The sequence below is a fragment of the Gambusia affinis genome, linkage group LG13, assembly GCF_019740435.1.
Source record: "Gambusia affinis linkage group LG13, SWU_Gaff_1.0, whole genome shotgun sequence".
NCBI lineage: Eukaryota > Metazoa > Chordata > Actinopteri > Cyprinodontiformes > Poeciliidae > Gambusia > Gambusia affinis.
This window is the reverse complement of record NC_057880.1, coordinates 17,906,499-17,932,883: the sequence shown is the minus strand read 5'-3', so window position 1 is coordinate 17,932,883 and position 26,385 is coordinate 17,906,499. Positions and strand designations below refer to the sequence as shown.

Sequence of the window (26,385 nt, the reverse complement as noted above, 5' to 3'; positions counted from 1 at the left end):
TACTCAACCGTTACATGTCCTGGATGAAAACATCAGTCATTGCCAAGCAAGGCTAACCCACCTCCTTTGCTTTTGCTGCTCCTCCTTAAATCTCTGCCTGGCTTTATGGTTAAAGAGCCAGGCAGAGAGAAGTTGGAGTTGGGGATATGAAGCTTGCCCATTCTGAGGTGGTTTGAACTTCCTCCTTTTCTCTGTATCCATGAAGACCTATTGTTCACCTCCTCTGGGAATTGAGGTCATAGATCAAGTATTTTGTTTCAAAAGCAACACTTTGTTGCCATGGTTACACATTTTAACAACAGTCTGGAAGTAAGGAAGAAAGAGCAAAAATCCTTCCTGCTGCACAGCATCTAAAACCAGAGGGAAAAATTGTCCAAACATGCAATGCCTCTGCCAAAAAGCATTATGAACAGAGTAAACTGATTGCACTTATATGTATGTTATAGGATTAAAATATATTTTTGAATACACATTATAATACTTCATTTGATTACTAAACAATGTTTTTAAAAACCTTATATATGAATACATTTGCAAGGCACTGTGTGTAGGGTCTCTTTGTTTATTCTTAAGTGTGTGGCGCTGAGTTGCTCCAAACTACTAATTAGCATTATTAAAAATGATGAAAGGCACTCTATTGAAGCAATTTTCCTAATCTAGAGCCACCAAGCAGCATAGGACAGCAAAACTTTGCAAAGTACAGCTTTTTCTGACATTTAACCATCTTACTTTGAGAATCACTTTAAAAGCTGCCTTGACATTATGACTTTTCTATATGTTTGTTTCATCAAATAGAAGTAGGATGTTCAGCCAACGCAGCCCTGCTCTTGCATGTCTTCTTAGCCAAGAATGGAAACGATGAAAAGTCATTCTTTCTGACGCGGGCTTGTGCTGCCGGGTCCAGATTACTTTCAGTATGAGGAGAAATGCATTGTCTGTTACCATTGGTCACTTTGACACTTTGTTAACTCTCTTTCAAGAAAACTACTTTTAATCTGTCATTTCAGAATAAAGTGGGAAGGAAAAATGTTCGGCTTTGCCGCCTGGTGCATAATTTAAGCAGATGGGAGGACTGCATTTAAAACATCAATTTCTCCTGAAGCAGTTTTAAGACCGTGTGATGGCCGCATCACGGCGGGCAGATGAAGTTGTAACATTTTATAGGGTCATCTAATGCTGCGATTTACCCTACTTACCCATTTCATTTCATAAAACATTCGACTCGGCCCAGACAGGGAAGCGACCATCATTGCTTGTCCTCAAGTGTATTTGGGATATGAATAGTTTATGAGTGTGTTGTTTGCTGCTCTCAGTGTATCATCACTGAAAGGGAAGGAGATGTGAAGAGACATGAAATAAAGTATAACATTGAAAAGAAACTCACATAATTCCACTTTGTGGTGTCAGAGCTTTAAGTGAGCCAACTCTGCAAAAAAAAAAAAAAAGTATAAATGGGTTGTTGTGAAGATGCACTAGGCAAGTAGGCTGAAAGTTATGCAAAAATGTAGAGTGATCATGTGGCCACACTGTAAAAAAAAGTCTCTAATTTATGGTAACATGCTGTATTTATATGGTAAACTTCTGCTGCCGGTATTTTACTGTTTTTTTGCCCATTTTTCTTCTTAACCTCAATATTCAATTGGATTTAGGCTTGGACGTTTGGACAGGTTAACCTCCTTCCCAGCCTCAAGTCTTTTGTAATCGCTAAAAGATTTTCTTTCAGGATTGCTCTGAAATTAGCTTCTCTCATCTCACTGTGTTTCAGTGCTTTGCAGAGTTTGTTTTCTGCTGTACGTGGCATTTTCCACTAGTTCAGGTCAATGTTAAAATAAGGAGACAAAAATGCTATTTTCTTACAATGTCCCATTAGAGTCTGTTTAGAAAAATGCCCTTTGTTGGCTACAAAAGATATTATCACTTATAATTAGTTGCTTTAAAGCTGCTGCTTTCCAGGCAGCTGAAAGCGATACCTGAGAAAAAAGGAACAAGGTGAGCAATTTTCTCTTTCTTTGTCCTTATTTTGAGAATCCTCTTCAATTTTGTATAATTGAAACATAATTAGCAGCTCCCATTGAGCTAAAAGACACTGATTATTGAGGTTCTGTATGAGTTGCCTGATGAACATTGAGACACACGACCTGCATCAGTCTGATATCTTCCTTACGGATTCTGATTTTACTGTTTAGTTATTGTTTGCTTCTTGTACAGTGGTGGTCTTTAGTCTCACTGAACTGAGACATAACTGCTGTGCGAGTTTCCATCTTAATTAGATGCTTTTCTATCACCCACACACCATACGCCAAAAAAGTCCTACGTGGGAGGATGTTTGCTTGTTTGGAATATGTAAGGCTGTCTTTATTTTATGATTATTATTGTGGTGGGGATTTTGCATTCTCTGCAGTGGAGTATTTCAGTATTTTGTCCAGCAGTGATGTTGTGCAAGCACATGACTTTCAGATAAAGATTTTTTTACTGACATTTCTTTAAATTCTGACTTCAAATATTACAATATGTGTAGCTGTAAGTTAGATTTCAACAGATCTTGTAATAATCCTGTTATTAACTATTTTGTGCATAGTGTGTATTGGTTTTCTGGTGAGGTTTCTGTCATTCTGCTGCACTCTGTTGGTGATAAGTGACTACTGCAAGAAAAGCTTTGAGCAACACTAATCTGCTGACACAGAGGTCATTAATTTTCTTCGCTGATAGCTTCCTCTCATCTCTTTTTCAGCTTTGCTGCAGCGGCGCTGCAGCAGAGGCGGGCTGATGGGTTAAGAGTGGGATGCACTTATAGCTTCACTCGGTTGTACACATTTGATGATGGAGAGTGCCATAATTTTTATACTCATCAGCTCTTTCTGTGATACTTTGTAGAGAAGGATCTGCCATCTACCACCTCATCAGATAATAACTACTCCATCACAATTTTTTTTTCTAGACCAAAGTCTTGAAAGCTAAGAAAAATGTGCAATATAAAAATTTTGTTAATTAGCAACATTTCACAACAAATCTCATCTGGGTGTTCTATACATGACAAACAGATAAAACTGAAATTAATGTGAATAAAATCCCATTTTTGGTCTAAATTAAATTGATAGCACTCCCATCACTTTCTACACTGAGTCTGAATAATCAAAAAGATAGAGCTGTTCCTGTCTAAGCTAAAATGTCTTAGCATGGTGGAAATTAAGAGGCTACACAACACTTGAAATTGAGGTGGACGTTTTGTCATATGTCACAAGGGCCTAATCAAAGCCCATAACAGCAGCCAACTCAGAATCTGAGGCAACACTTGTGTACTTCACCGTTATGTTCTGCCTTATGCTGGTTTGTCAAAAATAAAAAATAAATCTGGTAAAACCTGAAAAGGTTCAAAGGCAGTTAATATTTTTAATATTTTAAAGAGTGTTTACTCTGTGCAAACCTTAGGCTATATTGTGTGTAAATGTTTAAACGTATATTTATGTATGTTTCAGTTAGACTTTAGATTACTCAGTACTTGAGGAGACTTGAGTAATTTCTTGGATGGATACTTTTTACTTTCCCTTGAGTAAAAGTATGTTGAAGTAGTGATACTTTTACTTGAGTACAATTTTCGGGTAGTCAAATAAACCACGAGGTGTAGCTTGTATGTTTATGAGGGAAATGAAGTATTCGCGCCAACAGCGTGACCAACAAGCGAAGCTGTGTTTTGATTTCGTTTCTTCCACGTTAAGTGTCGTGGCCTGTCATTGGACAAAGCTTGTGTTCACGCCCACAACGTCGAGTGCGTTTGTTTCCCGCGAGTAACGAGCTTGGTGGCTACTGGATGCTAGGTGGTGGTGATAGTGGTGACTGGAGGATCAGGACGGCTCTACCTTTCGGAACTTTATCTGAAAAAGGCAGCGAAAGCTGAATTTAATCGAGAGCACATGGCGAAACAAAGCTCTCTGTTCAACTTTTTTACCAAGTCTCCGCCGCCGGTTTCCAAACCGAAGCAGAGTTCCTCCCCGGCCGAGGCGGACCTGCCAAGCTCCGTGGAAAAGTCCAACTCGTCTCCCAAGGAGGAAGCCAGACAGACGCAAAGCAACCACCAGCAGCAGCCGAGTAAGAACACTAAAGTTACACAGAACAAGAATGCAAGCGGAGGATTCAAAAAACTGTTCGGAGACAAGGCTGCGACGACTGAAAACAGGTCAGTTTTTGGAACCGTGTAATTCCTGGTGTCACTGTTAACGTTTTATTTCCCGTCTGACTAAAATAATGACAGCATGGTTAGCAAGCATTGTGTTAGAAACGTAGCAAAAATAAATTTTGCAGTTCTCAAATGTGTCAAATGGATGCAGGTTGTGGTTGCAAACCAAGCCTCTGTTGTAAACCTCAAACATGAATCATCTCCATCTCTAATGAAAACTGAAGGCATTATGATGATTTGCAGGTGTGATAGCACGTGTTCTAGTTGTAGACCATTTACTACACTGTCCTAAAGTGTTTTCTACTCAAAAAGCAGAATAAAAACATATAAGTCATCAACAACAACCTATCCTAGATTATTCTTAAATAGAAGTTTAAAGTAGCTGAAGCTATAAAGCTAACAGTTTTGTAGTAGTAAACAGCAATTCTTGTTTTCAAAACATATTGAAATTGTTGCTTCATAATCCTTCCAACCTGAAAACCCCCCAAAACAAATTAATACGACATGGTTATAGTTTCTCTCATATTACACAATTTGATTTGTGACTTCCTCTTCTCTTCTTTGGCAGCTCCAAATGCTCATTTGGTGCAGGAGCCCTCGTTTGGGCCAAACTGGAAGGACACCCCTGGTGGCCATGCATGGTGGTACCTCAACCTCTGACAGGCCAGCAAATGAGGGGCAAAGGTCGGGATCAGCGCATACATGTCCATTTCTTTGATGAACCTCCAACAAGAGGATGGGTCAGCACCAAATACATTAGAGATTACCAAGGTGAGCTGTTTCTTCTACTCATTATTAAAACAGTATTAATTATTCAGATGTTTCAGTTGGTGTTGAGTCCTTGTGTGGGTAATCTAATCTAGATTATGTCTCTTTAGGGTCTGACAGCAGTGACGTTAAACCGGGGGGGGTGTTCTTCAGCAGCAAACCTGTGATCCGTCGTGCGATGGAGCTCGCCGATAAATCCTTTTTCGATAGTCCTGAAAATCGATTAAAAATGGCGGTCTGCAGGGATCCATCTGATGAGGAAGAAGAGGATGAAGAAGAAGAAATGGAGGTGAATAAAAAGCCTGTTAGAATGAGATTAATGAATTACTGACCTTGCATTTAACTCAATTAAAATTTTAATTCAGTTATTATTTAAAATGTACTTGTTTGTTTTTCTTAGCTTGACAAGTCAACAGTGAGTGATGAAGAGGTCATTGACATGGAAGAAAAGAAAAGCAAAGTGAAGTCACCCAAAGTCGATCGACGTTCTTCACGTTCCTCTGCAGAGCAAGGAGGCAAATCCAAGCGCCGCCGCATCATCGTGGCATCAGACAGCGACGGATCAGACGAGGAGTTCAAACCAGAGCAGGCTGCATCCACCAGCGAGGAAGAGGAGGAAGAGGTGACCGTGAGCAGTGAAGAGGAGGAGAAGGAGAGCAGCCAAGAGTCGGAAGCAGACAGCCCTATCAAACCTGTAAAGCGCAAACGTCCCGCAGACAAATGCGTTAGTAAGAAAGCAAAGACGCCGTCTACGCCCTCAGCTGGACCTAAACGAGCTCCAAAGACAATCACAGCTGACGCCAAATCCCGCTTGTCTGCCTTCTCCGCCCCAGACAGCTTCGAGAGCCAAGCAAACGGATCCGGTCCCGCTGGAGGGGCAACAACCTGGGATCATGAGAAGCTGGAATGGCTGCAGGATGGTCGGAGGAAGGACGGGAAGAGACGCCGTCAGAGTGAGGACGACTACGACCCGACTACCCTGTACGTCCCCGAAGACTTCCTGAACAGAAACACTCCTGGGATGCGCCGCTGGTGGCAGCTGAAGTCTGGGATGTTTGACACGGTGATTTTCTACAAGGTGGGAAAGTTTTACGAGCTGTACCACATGGACGCCGTGATAGGTGTCAATGAGCTCGGCCTGACGTTCATGAAAGGCACGTGGGCGCACTCCGGCTTCCCAGAAATCGGCTTTGCGCGTTTCTCAGACGTGTTGGTGCAGAAGGGCTACAAGGTGGCCCGCGTGGAGCAAACAGAGACCCCGGAAATGATGGAAGCACGCTGCAAGACCATGGCCAAGCCCACAAAGTTTGACCGCGTCGTCAGAAGGGAAGTCTGCCGAATTATCACCCGCGGTACCCAAACTTACAGCGTGTTGGACGGCGCTCCTTCAGAGAGCCAGAGCAAGTTCCTCCTGAGCTTAAAGGAAAAGGCTGAAGACGAGAGTTCTGGACGCCATCGCACCTATGGCGTTTGCTTCGCAGACACATCAGTGGGGTATTTTCACATCGGTCAGTTCTCAGATGATCGCCACTGCTCACGGCTACGCACCTTAATCGCACACTTCCCGCCTGCTGAGGTCCTCTTCGAAAAGAGTAACCCATCTGCTGAGACCCGCAAAATCCTGAAAGCATCTCTGTCCTCTGCGCTGCAGGAAGGGCTGAATGCAGGGACACAGTTTTGGGATGCTCAGAAGACGCTGAAAACCCTCTCAGAGGAGAATTACTTTGAGGAGACGGCTGGAGACGGATTCCTCCCTGCGCTCCTGCGGAGGATGACCTCGGAGAGCGACTCCTTGTGTCTGTCCCCTAAGGAAGGCTATGAGTTGGCGCTGTCGGCTTTAGGCGGCTGCATCTTCTACCTGAAGAAATGTCTGGTCGACAAAGAGCTGCTCTCCATGGCCAACTTCGAAGAGTACGTCCCTGTTGATGTGGAGTTAGAGAAAGCAGCTGGACCCGCCAGTTGTTTTTCCCAGACCCGTCAGCGGATGGTCCTGGACGGTGTGACACTGGCGAACCTGGAGATCTTCCAGAATGGTTCAGGGGGAACTGAAGGGACACTGTTGGAGCGTTTAGACTCCTGCTCTACTCCGTTTGGTAAGAGGCTGCTGAAGCAGTGGCTCTGCGCTCCATTGTGTAACCCTGCTTCCATCAGGGACAGGCTGGACGCCATGGACGACCTGATAGCAGCGCAGGCTCAGGCTGCCGACGTCTCAGAGCTGCTGAAGAAGCTTCCGGATCTGGAGCGGCTTCTGAGTAAAATCCACAGCATTGGCACACCTTTGAAGGGCCAGGACCACCCGGACTCCAGAGCGGTGCTCTATGAGGAAGTCACCTACAGCAAGCGCAAGATTGCCGACTTCCTATCAGCGCTAGAAGGCTTCAAAACCATGCAAGAGATCATTTCTGCTTTCACTCCGGCTTCAGGCGACTTTCGCTCCACACTGCTTTGTCAGATTATCAGCCTGAAGACGGAAGAGAAAGGCCTCTTCCCAGATCTGTCGGCAGAGCTGAAGCGCTGGGAAACAGCTTTTGACCACCAGAAAGCCCGCACCACTGGGGTCATAACCCCTAAGACCGGCTTTGATCCGGAGTTCGACCAGGCTCTCGCAGGAATCAAAACCTGTGAACGGGACCTGCAGGACTACCTGGAGCGGCAGAAGAAGAGGCTCGGCTGTAAGAACATGGCGTTCTGGGGAACCGGACGGAACCGATTTCAGATGGAAGTTCCCGACAGTGTTTCAGAGAGGAACATCCCCGAAGAGTATGAAGTGAAATCCACCAAGAAAGGCTGGAAGCGCTATGTGACGAAGGAGAGCGAGCGGCTCTTCTCAGAGCTGCAGGGCTTCGAGGAGAAGAGAGACACGGCACTGAAGGACTGCATGAGGAGGCTCTTCTACAACTTCGACAAGAACTACAAAGACTGGAGGACGGCTGTGGAATGCATGGCCGTGCTGGGTGAGTACCGCTGACGTCACATGGACATGTTTATCCATCCGATGGATAAACATGTTCTACATCAAACTACCAATGAAGAGACCCGTCTCTCTGTCCATTTATCTTTCCGGCTGTCCACATGGAGGTAGAGGATCTATCATATATTCATCTGCTCATTGGCTTTCCCATCTATCACTTTCTGTTAGTTCATCCCTCAGTTTCTCCTGAGTTTCATTTTGTGCATTTTTTTTTCCCCCCAGACGTTCTGCTGGCTTTGTCCCGCTACAGTCTGGGTGGTGACGGGCCGATGGCCAGACCCCAGGTGGTTCTACCAGAGGACGATGACCGCGGCACGCCCTTCATTAACCTCACCGGATCCCGTCACCCGTGTGTGACTAAAACGTTTTTTGGGGATGACTTCATTCCTAACGACATCTTCATCGGTTGCCCTGGGAACAGTGAAGGTGATGAGGTGGAGGGTTGCGCCTCATGTGTTCTTGTAACGGGTCCAAACATGGGGGGAAAATCTACCCTAATGAGACAGGTGGGCTTGTTTTTTCATTAAATTAACATTTTTTGGTGTTCTCCGCCAGTGTGTTTTAATAAATGTTGTTTTTCTAGTGTGGACTTGTGATTATCCTCGCTCAGCTCGGATGCTACGTTCCAGCTGAGAGCCTTTGCTTCACTCCAGTTGATCGGGTCTTCACTCGGCTGGGAGCATCGGATCGAATTATGGCCGGTAACGCCACACACACCTTTAACCTCCAATACAGGCTAATGCATGATAATGCAAGTTCACCCTCTTGAAGAACAATAAACTAATTTCAAACAAATGCGCAACACTGAAACTGAATGACACTAAATATCCAGAATAAACAAAACAACTGAAACAACAAATAAAATAGATACTGTCTCTGTAAATAAAATTGTCCTTCAGAAAAAGTCTAGCTGAGACTAAAAGACCAAACTGAATCCTTTATTTTTGGTAGAGAAAAACAAACAATAATGTAAAGGGAAAAGATGAAATTCATTTTCATTCATCAGGCGATCAATTGAGTTATTGCTTAATGCGACAGGCTTAGTGGCATCACAACCACGTAAAGAAATCAGATTTCAGTTAAAAAAAATTGTAATTGAGCATCAGGACCGGCTGTGTACCTGTATCCATGACGACCGGAGCTGCTTCCTCCGGTCCAAGCAGTTTTTTCTGTCCCTCTCCAGGTGAGAGCACCTTCTACGTGGAGCTCAGTGAGACGGCCAGCATCCTGCACCACGCCACCAGGCACTCTCTGGTGCTCCTTGATGAACTCGGTGAGACTGAGTCGCGCTTCCTGCCTGTTATTGCGCTGTCATGGTGACTCATGAGGCTTTGGCTTGTTGTAGGAAGGGGCACGGCTACATATGACGGCACAGCCATCGCCAGCGCTGTTGTGAAGGAGCTTGCTGAGAAGATCTGCTGCCGCACTCTGTTCTCCACGCATTACCACTCCCTAGTTGAGGACTATGCTAACAACGCCGCTGTGCGACTGGGCCACATGGTAAGAGGAGCACAAATCTGTCATTCCTTTATTCTAATATAAAAATCCTAAATGTTCCCTATTATGGAGAAATATTTTCACCATATACATTGATGTTTTCAATTCAATGTAAGAATTTAATTCATAATTGACAGTTTTAAGTCATGAATTTGACTTTCAAACCATAAATGTTAAATTTTGGAAAACAAAATTATGACTTTTTTTTTTTTTTTTTCATTTCCCAAGTGGTGTAAAAGAACTTCACAAGCTTATTGGAATTTAATCCAAGATCCTATTAGTATCTTCCCAATAGAATCCAATTTCCACTACTTGAAAGAAAAAAAACTCATTGTCATAATTATAAAATGGAAATTAATATTTTGACTTGCAGGGTCATATTAATGTTTCTAATGTATTTAGAGCTCCAAGCCTGCTTGCAGAGCAGCGAATCCTGTTGTTTTCACTCCATTTTTCGTATTTTACTCCACTAAAACTCATACTGCAGCCTACAACCCGAAACTTCTTACAACTTTTATTTATTATCCGGGTTCAGCATCCACAACACCACTCGGATACAAATATTCAGCTGCATTCACTTGCAGGTGCATGTCATTTGACTCCTCCCATGACGCGTCACACGTTTTTATTCGACTCTGCCCACAACCCACTGTGATGATTCTCTTTCCTTAGAGATGTTTAGATTTCATCTAGAAGCAGCAGGTGAGGAGTGAAAACGAGCCCTTTTTGCCTTTTTAAGAACTCATAATAAAGTTGGAGCATTTACAAGAAACTTTCTGGTAATGAGATATAAAACCCATCTCATTTTCTTTTGAAATACTGCTCCTGAATTTATTTCCATGCTCTGGCAGTTGAATGCTTTTGTAGAAATCCATTTTTAATTCACATCACAACTTAAAACGCTATATTTAGTCAAAGGTAAAGGATTTGAAATTGAGGACGCATCTTGTAATTCAAAGTCTAAATATGAGTTTAAACTAATAGTTTGGTCTTTCAAAGATGAAAGTATGTAGAATCTCATTATTTTGAATCCCAAATGTCCCAATCTATTTTTTCCCAAGTCATTAAATTGGGCTTAAAAACTTCAACATAAAGAGTGAAGCAATAACCAAGTGATCACAGTTGGGGAGAATTTTAACAGTTGGTGGCTTCATCTAGATTACACCACAGCTGCATCCTCTGATCCGGCCTCAAACAGCTTCCTGAACCAGACGTTAGATGTTACAGAAAAAAGTTTGTGCTTCTTTCCAACAAATCAGCCGTTACCTCCACTTTTCCACTTCAGCTTGTGTTTTGTCCCCTGTAGGCATGCATGGTGGAGAATGAATGTGAGGATCCGAGTCAGGAAACGATCACGTTCCTCTACAAGTTCATCACCGGCGCTTGTCCGAAGAGCTACGGATTCAACGCGGCACGGCTTGCCAACCTGCCAGAGGAGGTCATCCAGTCTGGCCACAGGAAGGCCAGAGAGTTTGAGAGAAGCACCATCAGCCTCAGACTGTTCAGGTGTGCTTCCTTTTGAAACGTGCAGCGAGTTTAATGCTGCTGCTCCGTTGACAGTTTCCCTCCATTTTCCCTGCAGGAAACTCTGCCAGTTCGCTGAAGATGCTGCTCCAGACAACGCACGCTTCACTTCCCTCATTCAACTGCTTAACACCCTGTAGTTTACCCACAAACCCTCATGATTCTATTTTTGTTCTTTTCAGGGGAGAAAAAAACACTACTGCAATGATCTAATAAAGTTTATTTTTAAAAAATGACAATGTTTCATCTAGGAAATTAAACCCTTTTAATTCACACTAGCGCCTACATAACGGTTATTGAATACTTCACAATATATTAAGTCTAGATGTTATGATACATGCATACATTTTCAGTCTGTATGAGAAATCCACAATCACCAGTACACATGGATGGAAGGAGGGGGGGAGGCGATGAAACCATAAAGCGCTGTAAATAGGTACTTGTCTCAGCTTCTGTAGAGCAAAAGCTGTTCAATTCTCCAGCAATATTGGAAACAAAAAAAAACAGAAAAATCCTAAGAATTATGCTTTTACAAGACTTTTTGCTTTTAATTTTGTAGATGTAAAAACAGTCAAACATCTGATATTAAAAACAATGAAGCAACACTTTAAAACAGGACGAGATGTAAACAAACATGACTTGGATCATTTCCCATCAGATCAGTAATCATTTCACTTTTACTTGGTTGTAAAGAAAAGTTGTTATGGGTTAAGTTTCATGCTTCTAAAACATGTTTAGCAAACCAACAAGGAACATAAACGATATGCATAGAATACTCAAAGCAGGTTCTAGCGGTCTTGTCAAAGCACATTTCAGCATCAGATTTTCTGTGTTGCAAAAAAAAAAAAAACCTAAGTCAACATTGCTGGAGAAAATGTTTAGTGTTTTTCTCTTTTCTCTGGTCTCTTTCACAGAAAGAAATGAGATACTGCGACATGAATATAATTACAGCAATTCTGGGGAATAACAAAAAAAAAAAAAAAAACACATTTAATAAAATAAAGACATTCAAGTACAGTAAGATTTTTGCATGAAAATACAAAACTACACAAAAGCATAAAATCAAATCTCATCAGTTGTCTTAAAGAAAAAAAAAAGCTGAAGTGCTGAAGGGTTTTTTTTGTTTAGTTTTTTTTTTTTCCCCATACGTTACAAACAAGAACATCGGTCGCCCAAGTGGTGGAAGCATTGAAAGTGGGACCTTTTCCTCTGACGAGAACTCTGGATCTGTACATCACCGAAGTATCTTGTTCTTGCGCTTTTTTAAGGAAGATGAGCGAAGGTGGCTTTTGTCCGTCTCACCAGTTCAACCCACAAACCCTGAGTCAGCTGCTCTGATCCACTGGTGTCTTTTTTTTTTTTTTTTAACAAAAAGCAAGGCATCCATCATCAAGACTTCTTTTTTTTTTCTCTAAACATCTTTAAGCATTTTCATGTCCCAAGTGTTTTTTGTTTTCTTTTTTGTAAGCTGTATTTGCTCTGTCAAAGTGAATCTGTTACTTAGTTCGGGTTTCCTCTTCTGCTGCACAACTAAAAGTGTCTGTGTTCAATCGAGCCGAGGCACAAAGGGTCCTCAGGTCTGGAGCTCAGTTGTGCTGCAGCGTGTTGGACTCTATAGGAGGAGCCGAGTCGTACAACGTGTCTGTGTCATGAGTCGGCTCCCCAGCTAACGTGCATGGATTCGACAGCGTCCCCGCGCCGCAGTCGCAGAAAAATCTGCATGAAGAAGCAAAAGAAGAAGAATTAAATGGTGGGTTGAATTATAATGCAAAAACAGAAAAGGCCACTCAGACAGGCAGTACATACAATTAATGTTGCATTTAATTGTAAAACAGATTTTTTGCCATTTTCATCGATGCAAGTGGAATAACATTTGCAAAGGCAGCTTGAGGTGAGTTTAAATTTCCATTTTTTTTTGGCTCGTCTTTCATGTGCTTTTTAAACTACATAAATGATAAATGGACTTAATTTATTTAGCAAATTTCAAGTCAAAAAATACCCAAGAAGTAAGACTTTAGTAAGTGCTGAACATTAAAAGTCAAACGCAGTAAGTGTATTCGTATAACGGAGGAGAAACGTCTCAAAATTTTAATTTTGAGACATATCTAGTTAAGATGCATGCTAAACAACAACTGCTGTTTACTCAAAAAAAAACCTGTGAAAGTTTAGTATTTATAGTTTCCTACTATAAATGACTTCCTACTATAAAACAATTTATTGCACTTGGAAATGCAATTTTTCCTGATAGAACGTCAACTATGTAGGGAGTGTTTGTTTTTTTGTTAAAATGTTTATTGTACAAAATTAGTATGAAGTGGGTTGAAATTTTCTAAAATTCATGAATATATGCATTGTATGAAAGGAAATGAAGTAGTTAATGGCATCCACTTGATTCCTCTGTTACGTTTTATTTTTTATTTTGTTTCTACATTACAAATAAAACAGTTAGTAATCTGAACACTTGTACACAACAATGTGGGTATTTGACATTTATGTATTTAAGTCTTATAAAAAAAAAAAAAATGATACAGAATTTCTTTCCTGTAAGAACATGCTGCAATTTTTTATTTAATTATTCAACTTTTGTGAATTTCACCCACAAAAGCAATTAATAAAAAACTATATAAGGAATAAAATGGCTTGTTCTTAGAAAAAAATGTTACATTTACAAAGCTTAAGTGAATTAACTGAATATGAATACATATACTGACCTATCATGTCTGATGAACTCCACGTCGTGTCCTTGGTGACACTTCTTGATACAGTTCACACAAATGGCATTGCGGTCTGTGGTGTTGCAGGTGTGACACCTGTGTAAACCAAAAATAAATCATCAATAAAAGAAAAACCAACACAAAACCATGAGAGATCATTACTGTCTCCATGATTGAGGTTGTTACCTGTAAAAATCGTGCATTGGGTAGCTGGTGTAACTTGAAATCTTGTACAGGCACTGACCTCTGCTCACAGCCTTTTCAATGGCATCTTGATTGTTCTGTATTTTATTATCTGAAGTAGACATAGGAGAAATGCAGAAATTAGTATCTTAACAACTGGTTAGTATTAATTATTTCAGCATGCAAGTACCTTTCATTGTAACATTGACACCAGATGCCAGGAACAACCCCCCAAAACGATTGTTGAAGATCTGATTGCCTTCTAGGGTTGCTGTCGCGTGGTTGGTTATTTCAATACCTTCCATTTAGGAACAAAACAGATTTAAAATAACTCTTTTTAACCAAATAAAAACAAACAGCATTCAAAGTTTATTAAAACAGCTGTGTGTGTGTTACCCACCTGCAGCGAAGCCGTCAAATATCCTGTTTTTCCTCAGTGTGGGGTGACTGTTGGTGCTAATGAGAACACCTGCTTGGGCATTTCTGAAGATGTCATTCTCTTCTAGCAAACCTTCACAAAGAAAGACTGACTTTTAGATTTACTGCAGTAATAATGCAGGAAAAATACTAAACAGTATCAATCTGTGACTTTTAGATAAATTAATGAACTACCTCGTCCTCCGTTGAATATACAAATCCCTCCGTCTCTCCCATCATGGATCTTATTCCTCCGCAGCGTGGGGTTGCTGTCTGTTTTGATCCACACTCCCGCCATTGCATTGTCGAAGATCTCATTGTCCTCAATGAATCCCAAACCTGAAAAGCCAGGAGAAATTGAGTAAACAAAATGACAAATGGCAATAGCAAAGCACTATATTGGCAAAAAAAAATCCCTCTGTGCTTCCCACCTGAGTTGTAAACCAAAATGCCTCCATTTTGGCCGCCCCAGATCTTGTTCCGTCTGATTTTGGGATTGCTGCCAGTCCTGTCGAAAAGAAAAAGGACGAAAGGTCTGGGTGAGTAAATTAAAGCAGACTGTTTATTTCAGCATATATAAATCAAGACTTGGGATTAAAAATGTTCAAGATTATTGACTTTCTTTTTCCCAACAAACCTTATTTGAACCCCAGAGTACATATGATTGTAGATGTCATTGTCCTCCAACACACCGTGGCCATTGTCGTAGAAGTAAACCCCAACCTGTTCCAATAACACATATTGGGATTTAATTTACTTCTTCTTGGTAAAATACACAAAACTGAAGAGCTTTAAAGTCTGTTACTCTGATCGAGAATTAATGGCATGGTTACCATAATAAAAATAAAAAAAACAACCAAAGAAACAACGTAAACAAGTGATTGTACAATAAAACGGGGTTTCATTCATACATTTTCTAAGAAACCCTGCAAAGATCAGTTTTAGAGATTCAAAGTTTTTTCCCCTCTTTCATTATTCAAGAAAGTGAATGTTAGAAGTTTGCAGCTATACTAATTCTGCTTATTTTATTGTTTTTAGCTAAGGTTGTTTGTAAATAACCTTTAAAGATAAACATTTTCAAGATTATGATGGGAATTTGTTTTGATGAATAAAGTTTATTTCTCACTACAGATAATATTTACATCACTCAAATGATTTTGTGATTAAGTCAAACAAAATTTGCTTTTTTTTCTCTCCTTATAAATACAAAATGAAATATGTATAATTTTATTTTGGGAACTTTTGTTTAATTCAGTTTTATGTAATGTATATCCATACCAATACAAATTTATAAATATACAAAAAATATCACAATACATAACATTTTTCAAGCAAAATAATACAGGAAATAAAAAAATAAATAGATAATCTGCAGTGATGATGCACTCCACAAAATGGATGAAGAATGAAAGTAAATGGCACAAAAAATACCAAAAGGGACAAAATTATGTATTTTTTTAATGCTTCACACATTTCTTGCGTTTCACTCTTAGTTATTGACATGTTCTCTTTAAAATCCTTGTTTTTAAGCTGAATCTTGATAAATATAATTATCTTCCATGACAAAGGAGCTGAGTGAAGAAGAATTCACCAATAGCACAAAACAATAAGGACATTAAAAATTAATAAATTGAAAGTAGAAACAATAAACAGAGCCAATGAAAAAACAATCTAAAATAATTTCAAGCCTACCATAAAAACCTGGCCATTTAAGACTTCCTAGGGTCTAAAATGAGGTTTTATTAAATCAAAGACTGTTTAAGAACCTCCAGTAAGAAACACTAAAAAGTCTTTTTTTTTTACTTTTTACTTGCACATAACTGTTTTTTATAACCAGCTGTCATCTTACCTGCTTCCCGCTGTGTATCCTGTTCCTCCTCAGTACTGGCATACTGCCTGTAGTCACCCACACTCCCGCCAGAGTGTTACTGTACACCTCGTTCTCCTCTATGACTCCCTGTCCTTTTTCATGCTACACACACACAAAGAAAGAAAAACAAACACTATTAAATTTCCAAGTTAAAGTACAAAATCTACTGAAGCTACAAACTAAAAATGACAGAAAATTAACCAAAAAGTTTGTTTTAAAGCTGAATTTACCACATATATGCCACCATGTTGACCGTCATGGATCTTGTTATGTCGCACAATAGGACAGCTGTTCGTCCTGATCTGGATTCCTGCCAGGGCGTTGCCGTAGATGTCGTTGCCTTCAATGAGGCCTCGGCCATCACCAAAAATGTAAACGCCACCTTGGTTGCCATTAAAGATGGCGTTACCCCTGTGTTTGGACAAAACAACATATTTGAGCATGTAGCATTATAAAGGAAAACCCCAGCTGTCAGTCTGGCTACACTGACCTTATAGTGGGGTCGCTGTTTGAGGTTATCCACACGCCTGCAAAGTTATTTGCATAAATCTTGTTTTCGATGAACTGTCCGCGGCCCTTTTCATGCACATAGATGCCACCAGTCTGACCGTGGTGGATTTCACAACGCACCACTGTGGGGTTGGCGTACGCCTTCACTTCGAAGCCAGCAATTCGGTTCCTATGGATGTTGCAGCTCTCAAAGTAACCCTACAAAAACACAGTTATACTGAGTTAGTGCGCAAAGAGGCAAGTTGTATCGAACGTGTGTGAACAACTACACAGGTCTGTTGTGTCACACTGCAAAGAGAAGCAAAGAGTGTGAAACCAAATATTTAGGAAGGAAACCCAGTAGTTGACTGTGAGAAGCTTTTATATCTTACCATGCCGTGATCAAATGTGAAGACGCCGACGTCTCTGCCATGATGGATGTGATTCCTTCTGATGATTGGGTTGCCGTGGTTCTTCACCCAAATCCCCGCCAGAGCGTTGTTTGAAATCTCATTGTCCTCGTAAATGCCCTAAAAAAACAACAACATGAATACACATTAGTAAATATTTGCACTTAAAATAAAAATAAAAAAATTGTTGCACTAATGATGTAGCCTGTATACCAGAGGCTATTTTCTCAACAGAAAGATTAATTTGTTGGGACTTTTATGTGATCGGACAATTTTGCTAAGACCAGTGATCATAACAGAATATCCTGACATTTTTCTATTTATTAAATGCACCAAAGGTAAAAAATCCCACCATTTGTCTTTCAAATGACAAATAAAAGCACTATATCATCCCAAGTGAGAAAAAGTTATCATGTCATTCTTCAAAGAAAATCTAAATCAGCCAAGAATAGCCTGACTGTTGGATCTCTCAGTACCTAACAGTATCTGAGATTCTACTCATTTAGTAGAATGAAGATGAAATTACTGCCACACAAATCCAGATGATCAAATGCTAACATTATACAAGTGAAAAGTGTACACTACCTGTGCATGATCAGTGATGTAAAGGCCAACATTTTCACAGTCACTGATGTTGCAGTGCTTTATTGTGGGACAAGCCCCCTGACCACTGACACACACAGCGGACCCAACTGAAACAGAAAAACCTTATGTCAACATGCATAACGCAAAAAAAGTTTAAAAAGAAAAACAAAGTGCCAATAAGTCCAGCATCTCCAGTCATTTACAGATTTATTTCTTTGGAAGAGAAAAGAATAAAATATAATCATTTTATATTTATCACTCAGTGGGGAGATTTACCGTGTCAGTAGCAAAGTAAAGAGAAAATTAAAGCACAAAGACATAGAAACAAAGACCAAATGGCAAGGTCAAATATACAAAGTAAGAAACTCCAGATCTGAAAAACGATAGGTGGAGATTCTGAGAAATGTACAAGAGTAATAAGATAATGTAAAGCAGCTTTATTATACACAGCCCCTTTCAGCCAAAGGCAATTCAGAGTGAAAGTACATAAAGATAAAACAACACAATGTAATGCAACACTTCAAACCAATATAGCAATAATATACAAACTGTGACTTTTCAATTTGAAATTTCTTGAATTTTAATATAAAACAGGCAGATTTTTTCAAGTTTTGTATCAGAAGACAAAGTGTTACCTGTGCATGTGCTACGGATGATGCAGTGGTCAATGATGGGGCTGCAGTTCACTGTAATTTCCAAGCAGTGGTGCGCATTGTGGTGCTGGGCGGATTTATCGTCAGGGTTGAACTGCAGAGCAGACAGCAATTGCAAAATAATTAACGATAAACATGCACAACCATGGAAACGAGAAGAAATTGCACTAAACTTGCTACATAGTACAATTATAAACCACAAGTCTTTTTACCCTGATAGTCATAAATCCAACGTAAGCGTCCTCTGAGCCCTCCATGAAAACAAAAGTGGAGTCTCTGGTGTTCTCTATGATGACTTTCTCTGCAACCTTTCCAGGAGCTGCAAAAAGATTTTAACAGTTTAATAACATGACAAAATTAGTTCAAAATGTACTTTTGAAATAGATTTAAGACATACCAGCTCCAATCATTGTGATCGGCGATTCGATATAGATCCACTCATCCGTGTAAATACCAGAGTGGACAAATATCAAGCCGTCGAAGTGAGGCTCCTGACCGCCTCCCAGAGCGTCTTCTATGGTGTCATAATACTGAAAAAAATAAATAAGTGAATACTGCACTTAAAAATTACAGATTAAAAAAAAATTTTGGTTAAAAAAGCTGTTTTACTTACAAACATGTTATCTCTTCCTTTGTATCTGGCAGGATTACTGTAGAAGTGTTCTGCAAAGCCTGGCTTAACGTGGGCACCTTTATACTAAAAAGGAAAACACAGAAAGACAAATAACAGTCCATGATTTTCAGATTTTAAAATGCAAACCAACAGTACGGAACATTTTAAACATCCAGAAAGAGAAAATGCAGGGCTGCTCCACAACCAGGAAACTTGTTTAGATTTCTTTTCTCTTCTATTTATCTAAAGAATAAAAATCAAATAATTCTCTCATGCTCTGTTTTTTTACATCTATTCATAGTTAAATTGCATTATTTAATTGTTAATTTGCACCATTGAGCCTTGATATACATGTGTAATTCTAATGATGCTATGTTTTTTGATTTACTGCCTCAACATACGCACAATCACAAATTTTAAACAAGACCATAAGACAACTTTTTGAACATTTGAAAAGTTTAAATTCCTGCTAACCTGGACTTATGGTCATAAAACTGGGTTTGGTTAAGATGCCAAACAACTAATTTAGCTGGGAGTTTTACAAAAAACAAAATAAAAAAATTTGATCTGTTGAACATTCAGATAAGGCAGATAATATCCAAGTAACTCCAAGTGAATATTTTGAACATAAATCCCAAGAATCTGCATGCAATCAAAAATATACATAAATAGGAAAAAAAAACAAAGGGGAATTTTTAAATAAAAATGAGCAAATTATGGTGATGGAAATATCTAATTTCTACATTCTCCTATGCTCCTGGAGTTTAGTTTTACTATAGAAACATCTAAAAAAAAAACATGTTGAGCTTCATTTGGAAAGTCTACCTCCACAGAAACACTTAATTCTCAGAAGACAAACTGCACTACAACATCCTTCTGTAGTTGTTTTAATATAGCTTTTTTAACCCATAAAAATAAGCTGTTCTCATAATACAAATTTTGACAAAGTGAAAGCTGAAGACATTTAGTTGAATTCATCTTCTCTTAGTTTGGATTAAAACACTAAAGTGATGGCTGAATGCTAACTTTTGCTAGAAACCACAAGGAGGAGAAAAGCCATTTCATAAATGAGATTTCCTCACCAGCTGCTGAAAACTCTCCTTCCACGGGTTTGGCTGTTCATACTCTTCTGGATTTATCTGGTAAAACTTTCCTGCCTCCGGGTGCATCATAGGTCGGGTGTATTCGAAAACCTCCATGTACAATCGCTTCCTGAAATGTTAAAACACATCAACAAAAAATAATATTCTCCTATAGATCACAAACACATTAAATACTTATATGTTTCTCCTTTACATACACACTTAAATAAATGTTTAATTATAGCGATCATTGTGGCATTTAGTAGTATCCCAGAAAACAACTGGATATTTGAAATAAAGCTGGATAAATGAAAGATGAAGTTACTTAAAAATATATAGTGACCTCTCAAAATTAATTTTAACCAAGTAAAACACAATATTCAACAATAATGTGATGTTAAGTTGTGCATCCCTGCAACAGACCCACAATCTGGCAATGTTGACAATCCTAAAGTTTTAGAAAACTGATTTACAATTTTAGAATATGGTGGGTTAAATATCAACATACAAGTCACATTAATTGGACAACAAGCCTCACCAGAGGATGGGGTCGTTGGCCAGCTCACTGAAGCGCTTGCACACACAAGCTGCACGGCACAAATCCTGCTCCAACAGGTACGAGAAGATCTTCAGCACCACCTCATCTGGTAGCTTCTCTTGCAAATACTGTTCTGCTGGAGCAGCTGGGAAGACAGCGACCATGGCGTTAGACCATTGTATGTTTGTGGGAACAGACCTGGCATATTTACACCAAGATCACAGGAGTAAACAAAACAGTTACTCAGGACTTAAAACTAGAATGGGAGAAGTAAAAAATCGTTGGGTGAATTTGTGGCACCAAGTCAAAATGAAGCAATAAATGAAAAAGAATTAATACAATATTTTCTATTGTTTACTCTGGAAACTCTACATTGCTTCTTATTTTAAAATGAGCCACTTTGGCCAAAATTGTGCATAACATGATCTAAGCTGACAGTTGGCTTCAGTACAGCAAGACTGTGTCACAGGCAAACATCCATTTTAAATCCTTTGGGTAGAGCAGCAGAGAATGACAAAGACCCAAATGTCACGACACCAGACTTTTTAAGTTCCTCATATACAAGTTTAAAGCAGTAGTACATGTTTAATCCAAAAAGATCAACCCAAATTGATGTCTATTAAAATTAATTCAAGATATGAATTTATGCTTGCTTAAATCACATTTAAGAGTTATTCTGGTTTGACAGGGTGTTAAAATCTGTCATATTTATGGAGAACCATCCATCTCAAATAGGTAAAAATACTGGTCCAAGAAATAATCAAGATAAACAGGTTGCAAAACAAACAATATACAATTGAATTAAATTATAAATGATTTTTCTGCATTTCGAGAGATTATCCCAATTATATAATCAGAATTATTAACCATGTTGAAAATTAAACTGATGCACAATGATTTAACTACACAGGAACAAAAGTTTGTTTTCAAGTACAAATCAGAAGTGGGAAGGAGAAAAATAGAGTTGCAAAATGGTGAAGGAGCAAAATAACCTGGAGCTTAGAAAAATAGGCAAGAATAACAAAAAGTCACAACTGCATTAAATATAAACCTCTTTATGAACAGCTGCCATGAAATTTTTGCATCAGTTTGCTTTGATTAATTTGATTAATTGTAAAACATAATGACAAGTGTGCTCTAAAGAAGAAACAAGACAAAACGATGTGTGTAAGTACCTGGTAAATCTGGACACTTTCCTGAAACTCTGGGACGCTTAGGTCGGTGTCCAAAGTTTTCTGTTGTTGAAGTGGAAGCACCCTACAGACCAAAGGAAATCTCTCATTGTTACTCATAGAATTATCTTTAAAAACTTTTTTCTTCCATCAATCATTTCCGCTTGCTGTTTTAGAAAGGCCATACCTCCATGTTTGTCTTTGTGGGACACACCGTTCTCTTGGGTAGAGACTTTCTTCTAAGCTGGTAGGGACTATTCTGAGCTCCTGGACCGGATTCTTCTGCAACCATTTCTGCAGGAATGTCCTCATCTACAGTTAATAGATGAGGAGAAAAAGATAGCAATTAAATCAACCGAAACAACAACAACAAAAAAATGCATTTATCAAGGACATAATGGTCAAAAACTTTTTGCTCATGTGAATTTTATGCTCCTGAGAAAGAAAAAGTTTCTTATGTACCATTAAATAAAATGTTTCCTAATTGGTATGTTTTGTTTTGAAGTTCACAAACGTTGAAATATCAAAATATTTGGTTGAACAGGATTAATACAATAACTCATCAGCTGAATTAACTGTTCAAATTACAATGTAAGCTTTCAGAAATATACTTAAAAGACTTAAGAAATACACTAGTGACCACAAAATAGTATTCATGAGGAGCCGAGATCAAACTCAAGAAAGGTAAATTGTCCTTTTTAGGATCTACTCTGTAAAGAATAAATACAATATAAATCCAATTAAGAGGGGATTTAGTCAACAACAACAAAACACCCAAACATGTTGCAGCTTTTATCATAAACTAACCTATATGCACATCTTTAAACCAACTCATCATACAGAGTTGATGAACACTTCTAGTGAAAGATACGAATACTAAAAAAATCAAATGTTTTTACTCACTATTCATTAAACAAATCCACATCAAGAGGTTCCACCATATATTCTACCTATTCTATTACACATCAGATAACAGCTAAGGTCAAAGGCTATGCTAAATAATCGTTTAGACTCTTACCTGCTTGATAAGAGTCTAATTGATTATTACATAAACAATACAAAACACCAAACATGCCTTAAAAAGTGTGAACTAGAGCTAGATGACACGGACAAAAGAAATATCCCATTATTACTATACCAGTACTACTGTAATGAGTGATTTCTATAAGTGTCACAATGTCATTGCAAATTACTCCAATTTCTATGTTTACACCTTAAAGAACTAATTTAAGCAACTAATGAGTTTCATTTTTTAAAAATTTCCATTAACTAATCACAAACATGGTATATATTACAAGTAAGAATTATCTAAAATATGTATTAATGTACAAACCCATTTGTAGTACAGTCTAAGAATGCAAATATGTTTCAGTATAAGCATAAAATAATACAAATTAATTTTACACTACTACAATCTATTCTCTGTCTTGTAGAAATGCTTAGTTAACGGTGCCCTTCAGCACTGCCCAATAAGCAACTTGAATCATCTTTTTCATTACATTTTAAAGCCAATCTTTATAATTATTACTGTTATTTTTATTGTTATTTTTTGCTCCTTGATCAAAGTTTTATTGCACAATAGTACTGTAAATATTGTTTATTTTCTAATTTAGGTGATAATTTAGCTGTAATGACGACATCTAGAAGAAGTATTGTGTTTTGAAAAAATTCCCATTTCAGAGTCGGAAAAATCAACTGGAAGTCGAACTTTCGACTAGGAAAGTCAGAGTTGTTCAGACGCCGACTTCAAGATCCAGTATGGCCGAGCATTATATCAACAATGGTAAATTGGGGGGAAATATATTAATTTTACAGTACACACTTGCAAGAAATCAATGTTACATGTAGCGCCTGCAACTCTGAATTAAAGAAATTGACAGGGGTGTTTGGATGTGGAAAGTATAGTTTAAAACAATTGTAAGAAGTAAAACAAACATGACTACTTAGGTGTTTCCATATTGGAATCCCAACTTCTCTGAGTATCTTAACTGAAATGCTGTTAACTCTGGTATGAAATCATTCGCAGTAAATGTAAAGTATTATTTTTGTTGGTATCAAATATTTAAAACCTAAATGTATTTGCCATATTATTATTATTATTATTATTAGAAAAGCATTAAGTTGTTGCTGAAATACTACATTATAACATTCCTATGGTTTAAATTTATTTTATTGATGCCATGTAAAGTTTCTATACTTTACTTATTTAAATAAACATGGTGTGGTAAGATAAGAATGACCAATTCATTAGTTTGGAAATAGTCCTGAAACTATTATACTAAGTAAGTAAAATATATATACTAAGAATGTTTAATTGAAATTCCCTACAGAACTTAGCATGACAACATTGCCACTATGATGATCAATTTGCTGCATTATTTTTGCAGCAGTAGAAATAATTATTGTTTTTCTGTCTTAAATAAATGTAAGTAGATGTACTACAGTACATGTTTTTTTTCTACTCTAGGTTATTGAAGCATACTGTATGAAAATTTATAATAGCCCACTCCTATACTAGTTGCTTTGAATAACATTTACCAGTGCACATCTCCTGCTGGCTGTCAGTCAGTTGATATTTAGAGATGAAATATCTCACCTTCCCCTACAGCTGCAAATAACGTCAAACTACATTCAGACCATAATTATTACCAGTACATCGTCCCTACCATTGGTAATTTGACATTAAGACATTGCAAGTACAATAAAATGTTTCAACTTGAGACCACTAATGGTTCACTGTTTAATGTCACCTAAAATGCTAAAACCTAATGGGTTATTTCAAGAGAAAAAGTTTGTCATAATGACGGGCAGCGCGACTGACATTTTAACATCGCAGAGGTTATAAAGACTGGGGCGTTTTAGGGGGAAATGACGGCTTAAGGGTATGAAAGCAAAGGTATGTATATAGCTGTCTAAATACTCCAATAACTATCTAGTACGGGCTACCTTTAATTAGCATGCTACTGAAACTAGCAAAACCCTTCAATGCGCCCTTCCAGGCGTTTGTCATCCGTCATATTACAACAGTATCTACATTATGCTATTCATTTGTGAAACATTAGTAATTCTGTCACACAAAAACACTTAAAACAGCAGCGGTATTGCATGAGACAAGCAAAAGACGAGTCGACTCGGGACATAAAATCAAGCAAAACAAAGCGCGGCCTAAATGCCAGCTACAAACACACAAGCCTCGGCGTTTCCTGACTAGAGTTCACCGACTGAGAACGCCGTGTTGGGCTCACACTTACTAACCCGTCTTTTCTTTATGTCCAACATTTTAGCTAAAAAAATACACGAAACTGCTAAGTATTGTCCTGATATAGTCAACTAAGCAACTGCGGCTGGGTGTTTGAGAAGCCTCCCAGCAAAGCTAACGCTAGTTGAAGGAAATTTACCTCTTTCCTGGTGGTTCCTATCCGGCTGCACCGGGCGCGGCCTTGATACTCGCCTAGGTCTTCTGCTAACGTTACTTGCTCTGACGGAGTTCATTTGGGGTGTTGGTAATCTTGAGAAAATGTCGAAGCTTTCACGGCAGAAGAGGCGACGCCGAACACGCCGTCTATTTCTTTTTGTTAAGCATTTGACGAGCTGCCATCTTTCACCGCGGCTCGAGAGGACCGTATCGCTGTGCTTCTCCCCGTTCGCCCGCACTGGTGTTACGTCTGGCCCCGTTTCTCTGGAGCAGGAGGAGCCATAACAGACAGCGACAGTCCGTCAGGCCTCAGTCGCATCACATGCGTAGACTGTTCGCCTTCTCATTGCCTTTTCTGTTGAAGGCGGTCGATTTAAGACGTTCTTTAGACTTTAACACATTTTGTTAAAAGTATGTACTGTATGGGAATGTGCGGTTTGTCGCAGCAACAGACGGGCTCTCGTTATTTTAGCTTACAAATTATCTCCCTACAGTGTTTACTGGTCCTATACCTCAGTGGTTTCAGGTATGAAGTATGTAGGTTATTTGCATCTCACTCAGAATATTAGAGTAACGCCTAAGTACTTAGACGTGTTTAAAAGCTTAGTCTCGTATAGATTCATTATTACACAAAAATATTTTTCTGATAATTTTTTATGACTGTTGCTGTAGCAAATAAAAACTTTAGTATTAAAAGAAGAATATGATATGAAAAAAATAATAGTACATGTTAGAAACAAGTTTTTATTACAAAGATATGTGCCATTTATAAACTGTAAAGTGATCGGTGCACCTTTTTTATATGTATCAATGCAACTGTGTGGAGTTAAGAGGCAGTGTTTCATCTGCCTTCAGCTCCTATCAATTGTTGGGTTTGCTGTCTCACCTTCTTTTCGACAACCACCCATGGATTGTCAATGAGGTTTAGGTCAGTTTCGTTTACCAGTCAAGCACAGCGGTATCCTGGGTATTAAACTAGAATTTACGCTTTTGGCAGTGAAGATAGGTGCCAACTCCTGCTGCAAATCAGCATTTACATTAACAATATCAGCAGTGGCAAACCAGATCGTTATTGTAAATCATTTTTAATGACTCCCCTCATTAAATAAAGGTTAAATAAAAAGAAACAGGAAGTACTTAACATTGCTTCCCATGTACACCTTTTTCTTCCACTCAACTTTCACTGTGCTTGGATACGCACTCTATAACAAAAAAACAGCTTCTTTAGCAATTGTCTTCTGTTACGTACTTTGGCAGTGGATGTGAGTGGCTACTAATCAGCTGTCAAGTCAGCAGTCTTCCCTATAATG

General features: G+C 38.8%; 2 protein-coding genes across 3 annotated transcripts; one reads left to right on the top strand and one right to left on the bottom strand.

The window, feature by feature from the left end:
• The first annotated feature begins 3,734 nt into the window (after positions 1 to 3,734).
• msh6 (mutS homolog 6 (E. coli)) lies at positions 3,735 to 11,925 on the top strand. The gene is made up of 10 exons (XM_044137171.1): positions 3,735 to 4,174; positions 4,743 to 4,945; positions 5,053 to 5,231; positions 5,343 to 7,896; positions 8,136 to 8,419; positions 8,497 to 8,614; positions 9,097 to 9,186; positions 9,259 to 9,413; positions 10,717 to 10,916; positions 10,993 to 11,925. The coding sequence occupies exons 1-10, from the start codon at positions 3,912 to 3,914 to the stop codon at positions 11,072 to 11,074; spliced, it is 4,128 nt and encodes a 1,375-aa protein (XP_043993106.1). The 5' UTR covers positions 3,735 to 3,911; the 3' UTR covers positions 11,075 to 11,925.
• fbxo11a (F-box protein 11a) lies at positions 11,138 to 25,406 on the bottom strand. 2 transcript variants are annotated; one of them, XM_044137172.1, is made up of 22 exons: positions 25,059 to 25,405; positions 21,848 to 21,972; positions 21,664 to 21,745; positions 20,489 to 20,633; positions 19,951 to 20,080; positions 18,869 to 18,952; positions 18,653 to 18,785; positions 18,468 to 18,574; positions 18,238 to 18,349; positions 17,603 to 17,709; positions 17,000 to 17,137; positions 16,609 to 16,826; positions 16,349 to 16,529; positions 16,098 to 16,220; positions 14,886 to 14,971; positions 14,680 to 14,756; positions 14,444 to 14,587; positions 14,232 to 14,342; positions 14,022 to 14,129; positions 13,835 to 13,943; positions 13,646 to 13,744; positions 11,138 to 12,650 (listed from the first exon to the last, which is right to left on the bottom strand). In XM_044137172.1, the coding sequence occupies exons 1-22, from the start codon at positions 25,150 to 25,152 to the stop codon at positions 12,521 to 12,523; spliced, it is 2,643 nt and encodes an 880-aa protein (XP_043993107.1). In that variant the 5' UTR covers positions 25,153 to 25,405; the 3' UTR covers positions 11,138 to 12,520. The 2 variants fall into 2 exon arrangements, 1 of the variants encoding a protein (XP_043993107.1); XR_006372636.1 differs by having other exon boundaries at positions 12,619 to 12,650; positions 13,893 to 13,943; positions 25,059 to 25,406.
• Positions 25,407 to 26,385: the final 979 nt, after the last annotated feature.